This window comes from Capra hircus, chromosome 1 (genome assembly GCF_001704415.2).
Source record: "Capra hircus breed San Clemente chromosome 1, ASM170441v1, whole genome shotgun sequence".
Taxonomy (NCBI): Eukaryota; Metazoa; Chordata; class Mammalia; order Artiodactyla; family Bovidae; genus Capra; species Capra hircus.
The window spans coordinates 44875157-44890206 of NC_030808.1; the positions used below are offsets into that span (position 1 = coordinate 44875157).

General features: G+C 39.4%; 1 protein-coding gene across 1 annotated transcript in view; it reads left to right on the forward strand.

Moving 5' to 3' along the window:
* Nucleotides 1–15050, forward strand: part of ADGRG7 (adhesion G protein-coupled receptor G7) — a 66288-nt gene that overhangs the window by 45394 nt on the left and 5844 nt on the right. The window contains exons 12-15 of the mRNA XM_005674854.2: nt 4251–4597; nt 5576–5672; nt 12044–12199; nt 14260–14416. Of these exons, the coding sequence (XP_005674911.2) occupies nt 4251–4597; nt 5576–5672; nt 12044–12199; nt 14260–14416 (757 nt within the window). The remainder of the gene's footprint in view (nt 1–4250; nt 4598–5575; nt 5673–12043; nt 12200–14259; nt 14417–15050) is intronic.

A 15050-nucleotide genomic window follows, 5' to 3' on the forward strand; every position in this document is an offset into this window, starting at 1 on the left:
ACAACACTAACTCATTAATGCCATAGTTCCTTAGTATTGAATAGAAGCGTAACTACCAATTTGCATTTGCGAAAGAAAGAAACATTGCTAATCAGCAAGTTTTTAAGGATAAAAGTAAATTTTAAACTATATTAATATTTCAAATGGTAAAACATTTAAAAAGATTTTTAAATACATAGTTTTTTAAAACTAATTTTAAAAATAAGCCTAAACACATATTTCTTTCTACTTTGACCTCCTCACTCAAGATCCAGTTTTGCATAGCTCTTATTTTTTGTCTCATGCTACATTTGTAACAATCTGTAAATGTAAGCATGTTCATTTATTAGCTTATTGGTCTACTGTTTTCCCATTAAGCATGAAAATTGATGTGGCCTCCTTTGCTTTTGTTGTTGCTGTTTTCTCTTGTCTTGTTTTTATAAGTCCATCCCAGGGCTGAGCACAGTACCTGGCCCATGGTGGAGGGATATCTGTGGAATAAATGGGTCCATTGTGCACTCCCACCTGGTTTCTTCTCAAACTCAAGGTGTCTCACAATGCTTCTTTTTTTCAGAATTATTTCTCCCGGATAAATTTCTTCACCGTTTTCTCTCAGATGTGTAGAGTCAGGGGTCTTTTGTTCTAAAGGTATTGCTACTTCAACATTTTTTCCCCTGAAGTTCGATTTATAAAAAATTAAAAGTCTACAGAAAAGTTGAAAGAGAATACTGATATACCCTTCACTTGGATTCACCAGTTATTAATATTTTGTTGTCTCTCTTTTTCTGTTTTTTCCTGAAATTTTGAAAGTAAGTTGTAAACATCATGACCATCATCTCTAAATTCTTCAAGCATGTATGTATCTCCTAAGAACAAGGGCACTCCTACATAATATTATTATCCTCAGAAAATTTAACTCAAGAATTTAACATTAATATAATGTTATCATGTTAATATCCCTATTCACATTGCTCCCGTTGTTCTAGAAATGTCCATTTTAGCTGTTTTCCAACCCCCTCAATTTATTTAGTTATTGTGTCTCTTTAGTCGCCTTTGGCCTACAGTGTGAGGCTCTAAGCAACAAGTGAGGAGGTAAATATAAACTATGAACAAGACAGCTCATCTCCCTGGGAATTTACATTCTTGGGGAGAAGACAGACATTGCACACATACATACAGAAATAAATACATAATTATAAATTGTGGTAGGTGCCTTGAAGGAAAATTACATGCCATGTAATTACAAGTCTGTCACATAAAGTGAAAGCTCTTTTGTCTGTGCTTTCATTTGAAAAGACACTAGAACATTTACTTGATCCCATCTGAATAAGTTGTGGTAGCTGCACAATTATTATGTTTGCCTACGATCTCACTCCAATTGTCATCAATGTTGTAAAATCATAAAACGTATATTAATATAATTGGCAAACAGATTTGTTCATCAGATTCTGAGACATTAGAAATAGAGGAGTACTTGAGGGTGTTAGAACTTTAAGCACATTAATGTTCAGTTCAGTTCAGTCACTCAGTCGTGTCCGACTCTTTGCGACCCCATGAATTGCAGCACGCCAGGCCTCCCTGTTCATCACCAGTTCCCGGAGTTGACTCAGACTCACATCCATCGAGTCGGTGATGCCGTCCAGCCATCTCATCCTTTGTTGTCCCCTTCTCCTCCTGCCCCCAATCCCTCCCAGCATCAGAGTCTTTTCCAATGAGTCAACACTTCGCATGAGGTGGCCAAAGTACTGGAGTTTCAGCTTTAGTATCATTCCTTCCAAAGAAATCCCAGGGCTGATCTCCTTCAGAATGGACTGAATGGATCTCCTGGCAGTCCAAGGGACTCTCAAGAGTCTTCTCCAACACCACAGTTCAAAAGCATCAATTCTTCGGCACTCAGCCTTCTTCACAGTTCAACTCTCACATCCATACATGACTACTGGAAAAACCGTAGCCTTGACTAGACGGACCTTAGTTGGCAAAGTAATGTCTCTGCTTTTGAATATGCTATCTAGGTTGGTCATAACTTTTCTACCAAGGAGTAAGCGTCTTTTAATTTCATGGCTGCAATCACCATCTGCAGTGATTTTGGAGCCCCCCAAAATAAAGTCTGACACTGTTTCCACTGTTTCCCCATCTATTTCCCATGAAGTGATGGGACCGTTAAGCACATTAATAGGGGAAATAGTTATTTCAAGAGGCCTTGTAGTCTGAAAAACACAGAAAGGTCTGGATGATAGTGAGTGGAAATTTCATAACTTTTTAAAATACAGGATTATAAGCTCCCCTGGTGGCTCAGATGGTAAAGAATCTGCCTCTAGTGCAGGAGACGTGGGTTTGATCCCTGGGTCGGGAAGATTCCTTGGAGAAGGGAATGGCAACCCATACCAGTATTCTTGCCTGGAGAATTCCATGGACAAAGGAGCCTGGCTGGCTACAGTCCCTGGGGTCACAAAGAGTTGGACACAACAGAGCGACTAACACGTTCACTTTCATACCATAATATACAGAGAACTAGGATATGTCATGAGTTTTAAAGAGTACTTGGTTTTACAGCCTCAAATTATATCTTCAGATGAAGGAACAGTCCTCAGGCATGTTTTACATTGTGTTTAGTTGCTCAGTCGTGTCCGACTCTTTACAACCCCACGTACTGCAGCCCATCAGGCTCCTCTGTCCATGGGGATACTCCAGGCAAGGATACTGGAGTAGGTTGCCACGCCCTCCTCCAGGAGATCTTCCCAACCCAGGGATGGAACCCAGATCTCCTGCATTGCAGACAGATTCTTTACTGTCTGAGCCACCAGGGAAGCCCTCTTTTACAATCAGTTCAGTTCAGTCGCTCAGTCATGTCCGACTCTTTAAGACCCCATGAACCACAGCATGCCAGGCCTCCCTGTCCATCACCAACTCCCAGAGCTCACCCAAACCCATGTCCATCAAGTCGGTGATGCCATCCAGCCATTTCATCCTCTGTCACCCCCTTCTCCTGCCCTCAATCTTTCCCAGCATCATGGTCTTTTCCAGTGAGTCAGCTCTTTGCATCATCTGGCCCAAGTATTGGAGTTTCAGCTTCAACATCAGTCCTTCCAATGAACACCGAGGACTGATCTCCTTTAGGATGGACTGGTTGGATCTCCTTGCAGTCCAAGGGACTCTCAAGAGTCTTCTCCAACACCACAGTTCAAAAGCATCAATTCTTCAGCACTCAGCTTTCTTTATAATCCAACTCTCACATCCATACATGACCAGTGGGAAAACCATAGCCTTGACTAAACGGACCTTAGTCGGCAAAGTAATGTCTCTGCTTTTGAATATACTATCTAGGTTGGTCATAACTTTCCTTCCAAGGAGTAAGTGTCTTTTAATTTCATGGCTGCAATCACCATCTGCAGTGATTTTGGAGCCCCCAAAAATAAACTCTGACACTGTTTCCACTGTTTCCCCATCTATTTCCCATGAAGTGATGGGATCAGATGCCATGATCTTAGTTTTCTGAATGTTGAACTTTAAGCCAACTTTTTCACTCTCCTCTTTTACTTTCGTCAAGAGGCTTTTTAGTTCCTCTTTACTTTCTGCCATAAGGGTGGTGTCACCTGCATATCTGAGGTTATTGATATTTCTCCCGGCAATCTTGATTTCAGCTTGTGCTTCCTCCAGCCCAGCATTTATCATGATGTACTCTGCATATAAATTAAATAAGCAGGGTGACAATGTACAGCCTTGATGTACTCCTTTCCCTATTTGGAACCAGTCTGTTGTTCCATGTCCAGTTCTATCTGTTGCTTCCTGACCTGCATACATTAGAAGCTCTGCTTTACATTAGAAGACCTTGTTGTGGGCCATAGAAATATAAACATATTGTGGACTAAGCACCACTTTGTCTGATGGATAATTTGGTCCTGGCTGCCAGGCCATCTGCTGCATTCCTTTAGCTGTATCAGGTCACTTGGAGGGGGATACACAGGGCCTGGAAATTTGTGAAAATAGAGTTCACAAAAGGGCATTTCTGGAGAGCAGCTATCACCTTTGATTAGAACACAGTTTCAAGAAAGGAGGTATCAACCTGTTTTCTTGAACTCACTTCTTTGTGGGAATCAGATAAGGAGAGATTGTTTCTCTGATGTAGTTGGGAAGGTCTGTCTACCAGCTGGCCCAACTGGGTTATGAGCTAGGTTTACATGGGTAATAATCCTTTTGTTACCTCACAATTTCACTAGAGTTTCTTTTTTTTGTAGCTGTTTTGTTCATTTAATTATATTTTTTATTTTCAGGAAAGTCAGAAAAACCTCAGTAACCTGGGTGTTGGTTAGTCTGTGTGCATCGATGTTGATCTTCAACCTCTTCTTCGTGTTTGGAATTGAAAACTCCAATAAGAACATAAAGCCAAATAACAGTGACATCAATAATATTGACTTGAGTGATAATGTAATGCTCAGACAAGACACTGTGGTCATCTCGAATCCCAAGTGCACTGCAATTGCCATCTTACTGCACTATTTTGGGTTAGCGACCTTTGTCTGGATGGGACTCAGTGCTGCCCAGCTCTGTTTCCTTCTAATTAGGACCATGAAGCCTCTTCCTCGGCATTTCGTCCTTTCTAACTCTTTAATTGGATGGGGTAAGTGTTTGCTTCTCTACTTTCTCAGAAATTTAATTTTGTTGAAATCATTTAATTTAAACAAACACCCATTGAAGACCTAGTTGTACAAGGCCTTAAGATAGGGGAGATGGAACATCCAGCAATCACTAAGAGTGCCTTCTGTCTAGTGAAGGAGTGTCTTCTGTGAAGAGGAAAGATATGATCAAGGCAGGTATCCTAAACACATCATGCTGCTGCTCCTGCTGCTAAGTCACGTCAGTCGTGTCCGACTCTGTGCGACCCCATAGACGGCAGCCCACCAGGCTCCCCCATGCCTGGGATTCTCCAGGCAAGAACACTGGAGTGGGTTGCCATTTCCTTCTAAAATGCATGAAAGTGAAAAGTCAAAGTGAAGTCGCTTAGTCGTGTCCAACTCTTCGCAACCCCATGGACTGCAGCCTACCAGGCTCCTCCGTCCATGGGATTTTTCAGGCAAGAGTGCTGGAGTGGGGTAACACATCATGAGCTAACTTCAAAATATTTATTTCCTTTAATATCTCTGTTAATTAGACTTGAGATTTAGACTACATGTAATCAACTTTCTGGTTACTTTAAAAAAAATATTTCAAGGCAGTCAGAGGGACTCTTTTAAGAAAAATAATTTGAAAATTTTAATGGGTTCCTGCAAAGGAGAGTTGTTTTAGTGTTATCTAAATTTAAGTTTATTCAAATGAAAGAGAAATTGAGCCGCTTAAGAGTGGACATTGTGTTAACAGTTACAAAAAGATTGGAAATGGTATAGAATTGTTATGCATAGCCAACACTGACAGGGAAAATAAAATACTGAAAAACTATGTCCACTGTTGACCTGCATCTGTAGATCACTTAGTACATTGTCTGTAGTAGAAAGAACAATATATCCTGAAAAAGGTCAGATGTACAATTCATTCATAGTCTTTTATAATTAATCCCAGCTTTGGGTAAATTATTTATTCTGCAATTCTGTTTATCACATAGGAGTCCCGGCTATAGTGGTAGCTGTGACAGTGGGAATTGTTTGTTCTCAGAATGGAAATAATTCACAGTGGGAGTTAGACTACCGGCAAGAGGAAATGTAAGTTTTATTATTTAAATGCTCGGTTTTTTTTTTTTTGAGAGTATTCAATGACATCGAGTCCAAAGGTACTTGTAATATGCATCTCACTTTATAATTGTCATATTATAACTGTGTATTTCAAATTCTCAAAGAGCACATTATATTTTAAATGCGATGATACGAAAACTTCCTGTGATAACTCCATTTACAAAGCAAGTAATTACCTTCCTTCTAAATTTATAAATGTGAACTTTTTAATATTAAATTTGTCTTCTTTCATTACCTCTGAAAATCATAGGAAACAAGAAATGTGATCCTTAGTAACCCCTTATCTTAGTTTCTTATCTAAAAAATGGGAATAACAATAATAGTAATACCTGCTCTGGGGTTACTCTGAGGGATCAACTAGTGTGAAAACATTTTATAACTTGAGCCCTCTCCATGCTTATGAACCAATTCTGTGTTGATATGATTATAATGAGTATTTCGTGATAATTTATTCACACATAAATTCTCTCTGTGACTCCAGCGTGAATAATTGTCAATAATGGGAGTACCTGCATGTATACATGTGCTATATTGCACATGGAACTCTGCTCAATGTTATGTGTCAGGCTGGATGGGAGGGGAGTTTGGGGGAGAATGGATACACGTATATGTATGGCTGAGTCCCTTTGCTATTCACCTGAAACTACCACAACACTGTTAATCGGCTATACTCCAATACAACATAAAAAGTTTAAAGTTTGGGGGGAAAAACAATGGGAGTAACTGAATGCATGGTATTTGCTTGAGGAGATGGTATTTGTATGAGGAAATTGAGATGAAAGCTCTATGTGTATTTCTGCTGCCAAATGGTAACTGCTTTTTATTTTCCCTTCTTATTTTATAAATGCAAACATTCTTATCCTTGGATTCTGCTTCAATTCTCAGACCAACTTAGATCAGAACAGAACTCTCGGAAATGTCCAAGTATACACAAGGGAAGGCTGTGGTGTCAGGGCGCTCACCTATTTCTAGGGCTGACTGTGACCAAGTGTAAAATAGGGAGCTAACTGCCTGGCTTGACTTTAGCGGCCGCATGCTCCAGGCACTATTTTTTTCTGTTTAATTGAGAATAAATACCTTCTGATGGGTTTTAAAATTTTAATTCCACAATTGAAGATCAAGAGTAAGATGCAAATATCTCGTGGGAGAGGTAATTCACCTCCAATTGCATTATTATTAATTTCCTACCCTACCATGCCTATAGACGTCTTCAGTAGAAAGAGGCCTGCTGTCTTAAATTTATTCACACTGAGCTGTAAAGAACTGAGAGCAGATTCTTTGCTGAGTATAGCATTAGATGTTAGGCAAGACACTGGCAACTGAAAATAAGAGTTGGGAAGAAAGGAAAGGATGTGTAACATGAATATCAGCTTCAACTTGGACCCTTATTCTCCCTTTCCACCCTGTACACATGCATCAAAGTTCACATTTCTTCAGGATATATTTAGAAAGAGGAAGGACTTTTTTGGGTTTTCTTGAGTTATGCTCCCAGAAATTGCTTCTCAATATACCATACTCCCTGTCCCCCAAACATGGCTCCCAGTTCTACCAGTCATGTCTGAAATCCCTACCCCAGTTCCCTTGATGTACTGCTACTGCTTCCAGGACCCAACTAAAGGGTGATTGCAGGACAGGCCACACTCCTGTTTAATGCTCTGTCTCCCAGATCTCTGTCCTACCATACAGGCTCTTTCAGACTTTCCTGAAGTGTTGTTTATAGTGACCATTGGGAAATTATAATGCTTGAGGGAGAATTTTCTGGAAGCTATGCTCTATCTGCTACAGCTATCTTTTCCCATGTTTCATGACAAAATCACCAAGGAGTTAAATGCTTTATCTGAGGTTCACCTATAATACTCTTCAGACCTCAGGTTCATAGCTGTTGATCAGATTCAACTTTGAGCTTGTGACTCTTGAATCTTAATTCTATAAATTCCATTCCTACAAGGATCAGTCTCCATGTAGAATCCATGTCTTCTCAGCAGTCTCAAAATCTGAGTTATTAGGTTCAGAATAACTAAAGAGAGGCTGGTGAGAACAAATCTTTAATGATTATCCCTCCAAGTAACACAGAAGATGGGGGAGGGGAGGAGATGCCTCTTCTTCAGGCACACCTCTTCACGGCCACGGGCGTCCAAGCCTGTTCCCCATCCAGGTCTCCCAATCTGTGTGAGGTAACTGCGGACCTTATAGACATTTGCATGCGTATACACACACGGCAAATGGAGAAGGCGACGGTACCCCACTCCAGTACTCTTGCCTGGAAAATCCCACTGACGGAGGAGCCTGGTAGGCTGTAGTCCATGGGGTCTCGAAGAGTCAGACACGACTGAGCGACTTCCCTGTCACTTTTCACTTTTATGCACTGGAGAAGGAAATGGCAACCCGCTCCAGTGTTCTTGCCTGGAGAATCCCAGGCATGGGGGAGCCTGGTGGGCAGTTGTCTATGGGGTCGCACAGAGTCGGACACGACTGAAGCGACTTAGCAGCAGCAGCACACGTGACAAAAGTCCAAATAGTAATTCTTAGAAATTGTGTTATCTAAAGTTTAAACAACTCAAGACTCAAAGAGATAAAGAGAAATCTTTGTCTTGTTTCGTAACTTGCAAGTCTGTCTTTATCCAATAGAGCTGGATGGTCATTTTCTTTCTCTATCCTATCCTTCTCTTTTAAACTGTGTTTCTCTAGGCTGCCTGGGTCAGAAATCTGTCCATCTTTTTAATTTAAAACTTTGATGGCCACTTGCTTAGTCACCAAAGAAGTATCTTGAGATTTTAAAGTACTTCTCAGTAGGATTTTATTAAATTCTTAGGCAAGTGCCCTCCTATTTCTTCTGTGTAGGGGATTGTGAGGTTGGGGATGGCAGGGGGTGGGGGGTTGTCCTTTGGTTACAGATGAAAGGACAGGAAAGCCAAAAACCCTGAAGGTAAATTTTGCTCTTTTTCACCATTTTACTTAAGGCTGGACTGAATCTATCTACTAATGGATTGTAAGCACTCCTTTTCACTTTTAAAATTCATAACAGAGATCTAAATATCATCACAATTTCCTTTTAAGTCATTCTTAGAAATATGATTTCTGACCTAGATGGGTGGGATGGGGAGTGGGAGGGAGGTCCAAGAAGGAAGGGAAGATATAAACATATAGCTGATTCACTTCATTGTTCAGCAGAAACCAACAAGCATTGTAAAGCAGCTATACCCCCCCAAAAAAGAATAAAAAATAATAAACTTACTTCAGTAAAAATTAATAAAATGAAAGTAAACCAAAAAACAAATAATTTCGAATAATTTAAATTGTAGCAACGTTCCAGTGCAAAACAACTTAGAAATACTTTAGCATGTATAATAATGGTGTTTTACCTGCAGAAAACATAAATTAATTGATTGCCAAATACGTGCCAGGGCTTCTCACATTATTTCATTAATGCCCCATTGTCTTCCTGACACTTTCCCATGACTGGGACAAGTGGATGGTGCATCTCCTGGTTTTCCCTCCCAAACTTGCTCTTCCCATCCATCGTCTTCCCCTGCTCAGTTGGTGGTAACTCCATCTTCCAGGTACTCAAGTCGAAAACTTTGGAGTCACTTGTAACTCTCCTATATCTCCCATCTTGCCTATCAATAAATCCTTTTGCTTTACTTTTAAACATATCTGGAATCAGACTACTTCTCAGCATCTCCTCTTCCTGGGTCTAGGCCACCAGACTGTTGCAGTAGACTCCTAGCCGACTTCCTCCTTTTGGACATGCTCTTCTGTTATGTGTGCACCTAAAATAATACTTTAAAAACTAAAAACAGATCATGTCAAGTTTCTCTTTCTCGCCAAGAGTACATTCAGTCACCTATAAAGCCCAGACATAATTTGCATCTTTTTACTAATCCCATCTACTTACATACTCTATTCTGGCCACACTGGCCTCTTAGCTGTTCCTTAAGCTCTCAGCTCAGAGCCTTTGTACTTGCTGTTCCCTTTGCTGAGACCACCCTTCCCCTTCATCTACTTCAGATTTTTACTCAAATATTTTTTTCCATAAGGGTTTTCCTGATTACTCTATTTAAAATGAAACTCTTCCTTCCCAGTTCCCCTATGCAACACACACAGATACACATATACATGGTAGTAACTACCCTCACTCCCTGTTTTATTTTCCTCCTCAGCACTTGTTAACATCTGATATATGGTATATATTTTATTAATGCATTAGTTTTATTTATTTTTCCTGTATCAGAATAACTTCACTAAAGAAAGGAATTTTGGTATTTCATTCACTGTTAACATCTTGGTATCTAGAACAATGTGGCACATAACACGTACTCTATAAATACTTACTAAATGAATGAATTTATTCTTATAACAATGGCAGGAGATGATTACTGAATTTCATAAATTAGGAAAAATATGCCACCAAAACTGCCACCAACAATGACAAAAGGACAAAAACAGATGCAACGAGGGCTTCCCTGGTGACTCAGTGGTAAAGAATCTGCCTCCCAATGCAGGAGACCTGGATTCAATCCCTTGTCTGGAAAATCCCACATACTGCAGAGCAACTAAGCCTATGCACCACAACAGCCTGTGCTCCAGAGCCCGGGAGCAGCAACTGCTGAGCCCATGTGCTGCAACTGCTGAAACCTGAGTACCTGGAGTACGTGCTCTGCAACAGGAGAATCCACCACAATGAGAAGGCCACATATTGCAACTGGAGAGCAGCCTCTGCTGTCTGTAACTAGAGAAACACCCCCAGCAACCAAGACCCAGCATAATCAGCACAGTTAAAAATAAATAAATAAATAAATATAGATAGATAGATAGATAGATTGGAGAAGGCAATGGCACCCCACTCCAGCACTCTTGCCTGGAAAATCCCATGGATGGAGGAGCCTGGTGGGCTCCAGTCCATGGGGTCGCTGAGGGTTGGACACGACTGAGCGACTTCACTTTCACTTTTCACTTTCATGCACTGGAGAAGGAAATGGAAACCCACTCCAGTGTTCTTGCCTCGAGAATCCCAGGGACGGGGGAGTCTGGTGGGCTGCCGTCTGTGGGGTCACACAGAGTTGGACACGACTAAAGTGACTTAGCAGTAGCAGTATATAGATAGATAGATAGATGCAGTAAGTTTAAAGATCTAATCAAATAATTTTAATTATTAAACTTTAAAAAATGTCTATTAATGAGAGTTTAAATAATTTATGGTGTAATGAAATAATGGAATAATATGGAACTGTGAAAACTCATGAGGATAATCTTTATATTCTAATATGGAATAATCTCCAAGATTTTTTTTTTATACTTTATTTTACTTTACAATACTGTATTGGTTTTGCCATATATTGACTTGAATCCACCACGGGTGTACATGCGTTCCCAAATATGAACCCCCCTCCCACCTCCCTCCCCATAACATCTCTCTGGGTCATCACCGTGCACCAGCCCCAAGCATGCTGTGTCCTGCGTCGGACATAGACTGGTGATTCTATTCTTACATGATAGTATACATGTTTCAATGCCATTCTCCCAAATCATCCCACCCTCTCCCTCTCCCTCTGAGTCCAAAAGTCCGCTATACACATCTGTGTCTTTTTTGTTGTCTTGCATACAGGGTCATCATTGCCATCTTTCTAAATTCCATATATATGTGTTAGTATACTGTATTGGTGTTTTTCTTTCTGGCTTACTTCACTCTGTATAATCGGCTCCAGTTTCATCCATCTCATCAGAACTGATTCAAATGTATTCTTTTTAATGGCTGAGTAATACTCCATTGTAATCTCCAAGATATGTTTTTAAGTAAAGTAAGAAGTATCATATGTTATCATTTGCTTCAGAATCAGGAAAATGTATACCTTTGACAGTGTATGCATAACCTAACTCTAGAAGAATACACAAGAAACAGTGAATACCACCAGAGATAAAAGCTAGATGACCAGGGATAGTTGTAGGAAGGGTCTTGTCTCTCTAAGATAATTTATACCTTTAAAATTTTGAGCCATCTGAGTGTGTTACATATTCAAATATAAAATAAAATAGTAATTTACCTAACGTCAAACACCTTGTAAGTGACAGAGAGGGACATTTAGATTTAGGACTGCCTGACTCAGAAGTCCACTTTCTTTCCACTAGACCATACAGTCTCACAGAGAGATTTGGCAGAATCAATGCATTTCATTTTTCTAGTCAGTTGAATTCTTGAAAATCATCTCCAATATGTATAAGGCAAAGGGATATTGACTTTTAGCAGGTCTTTCAGTCAAGTGAGTGTCAGTAGTGTGAACAGCATAGAGAAGAGTTTGTATACCTTTCTTAGTTTGCTGAAATCATTTCTTTTCTCTCCACAGCTGCTGGCTGGCAACTCGAGGAAGCAGTGGTTTGATAGCAAGTCCATTGTTGTGGTCATTCATTGTACCTGTGACCCTTATCCTCATCAGCAACATTGTTATATTTATTATCATTGTAGTCAAAGTACTGTGGAAGAATAATCAGAATCTGACAAGGTAAGATTCCCAGTGAATGAGAAGTTGGCAGGCATGGTTCATATAGTACATAATACAGTACAGTAATACATTCACTGCTCCTGGAAGAGTTTTCAGACTCCAGGAAAATGCAAGAATATGTGGTTTCCAGGACAGATTTTTTTTCTTACACTTTGTCTCAGAAAATGAATCATCTCATCTTCCAACATCGATACTATGAGTCTACTGCATTACTTAAGTTACTTTTGAGCTATATAAGCCTAACAAAACTAAACTCAAAGGCATCAAGGAAAAACTTTTATCTCCCAGTCCCAAATATTCATGAAATCAGATTTGAATAATTAAAAATATGAGAGGGTTGTAAGGAGATGCCAGTGACTGTATTTTCATTTCACAGACTGGCAACTGTAGGTTATATTTTACACGTGTTGCCTGAATCACATAATGACTTTAAATTTTTGAAAATTAGTTGCAAACATAAAAATTGAGAGATTTCACTTAAAAATTATGTTTTCTCTTGAAAAAAATCAGAACACCTGGCAAGATTGGGCCCACATTCCCTGCAGATAGGGTGTGCACTCTCTGGTTTATTACTTCCCGGGAAGTAATTATTCCTCTCTGTAACCTTTATGACCTCAATAAGCATTTTCATTGTCATCACTGACACAGAAAGAGCTTTGGTTGGAGAGACAAAGAAGAGAAACTATTAAACACGTATAGTCCTCCCACTTCCATATCCTACAGCATGAACTGGTTAGAACACAGTGCTAATGAAGCTATGAATTCAGGCTTAATTTTATAAGACTGCTTAATCCAAGTAAACTTACTGTAAATATATCTGTGAACTTTGTTGGTCACTAAATAGATCTATTTTATATGAACAGGTGGGTGAAAAACAATCATAATTAGTATGAATGTAATCTTAAATGTATACTTTACCAGTCAAGAGTAATTAACATATTTCCTACATGGATAATAGCCTATATTGAGGGGAACTGTGGGGAAAAGACTATCACTTATACTCATTCAAACCTGTTTTTTTAGCAGTGAAGAAAACTTTGGTAAAGTCTTGTTAGCCTAACTGTGAATTCTTAAATTTCCTTTATATAGAGGAGTATCATTTAGGCCACAGGCATCAAACAAACTCATTTCAAAATTTTGACTGACAGCCCATGGTTCTTAAATTGACTTATTACAATGAAGAGTCAGTTAGAATTTAATTTTTAACAAATTATCTTCCAAGTATCAGTTAAGTTTTGCTGTATAACAAATTACCCCCAAATTTAACAGTTTAGACTGACAAATAGTTATTATTTGTCATATGTTTGAGTGTGGGTCAGGTGGTTGTTTTGGTCTTGGACAGTTTAAATGCTGGTAGGTAATCTAGGATGAGTCACTTTCATTCTGATGTTGGTAGTAATTGGTATTGAGTGGGAACTACTTAGTTAGGGAAGCTTATCTCTGCTCCATGTGGTCTCACTGTCCGTTAAACCAGTCCAGGTTTCTTAACATAGTACTTTCAGGGTTTCAAAGAGCAATAAGAAAAGGTGTGCTCTCATGAGCAGAATGCTTTCAAGCCTCTGGTTGCGGAACGAATGCTGATGTCCCACTGATCAAAGTAAGTCAGAAGGCCCAGCTCAGATACCAGGAATGACAGCCTAACAGGAAAGTCTATACTTTAAAGGCTTATCAACCTATAGCATGCAAAGGTCCCAGATCCCTGAAAAAGAAATTACTAATCCAGTAGTAATAATCACTAAAATCAAATTTCACTCCAAGGAAAAGTTGATTCTTTGTGAAATTTGCCTGTATTTAAGGAAGTGTTTATGCTTGAGCTTTTAAACAGATATCACTGTTTGTCTTCTTTTCTTCCTTCCTTGCTTTCTTTCTCTCTCTTTCTTTTCATATACATATATTTTATCCAGGGTGACATAGGTTTTTCTACCTGAAGCATAATGTTCTTTAATGAACAGTGTATATGTGGAGCTGAACATGTATTTTCAATAAGAGGTTAACAATGATATTAAAAAAATAAGAACCTGAATTGAACCCTATTTTCTGTCTTGCTTTCTCTTATTTAGCACAAAGAAGGTTTCATCCCTAAAGAAGATTTTTAGCACATTATCTGTTGCAGTCGTCTTTGGAATTACCTGGATTCTGGCATACTTAATGCTAACTGATAATGATGACATCAGGGTCATCTTCAGCTACATATTCTGCCTTCTCAACACAACTCAGGTATGGTATGGATTAGTCTGAAGGTAGTGAGAGGGTAACAGGCAGGAAGGCCAGGGGTCTCCAAATGGAGGAAGTAGGCTGCAAGTGTCAGACATTTTTATCTCTCTTAAGCGGGAGGAGGAAACAAACTAGCCGTGTTTTTTTCCTTCTCTATGCAAATTTAAAAGGAGGCTTCTCTTAAAATACTGTGTTGCCATACTGACACCTGGTTTCACCTGAAGTTAACTATTCTCAAACGTTGAGTTAACCAAAGCATTTTTCTTATGGGAATGCTTGTCTTAAGCTATGTTAATGTACTATGCATTTACCCCAGACTCTGTCTTCAGGTCGGTTCTGCCTAATGGCTCAGAACCTATTTAACAAACCAGTATGTTATACTCGGATATTGTTCCCCTAATCTATGTAAACAAAACTATTTGTATGGTAATCTGCCCTTCTATAAGATTCAAGTCAATCATTTTATGGCCTGGGATGAATTATCTGGTACCAAGATTATCCCAAAATGCATCTTATGGGTGAGGGGCCTGGTGCCATTCTGAGTTTTAAGACATTGCTTTCTTTCATTAACAGACTGCTAGTGACTATCCAGCTGATGACTAACAGGGGTGTACTCTTTCTGCCCCCTTCTGATGCC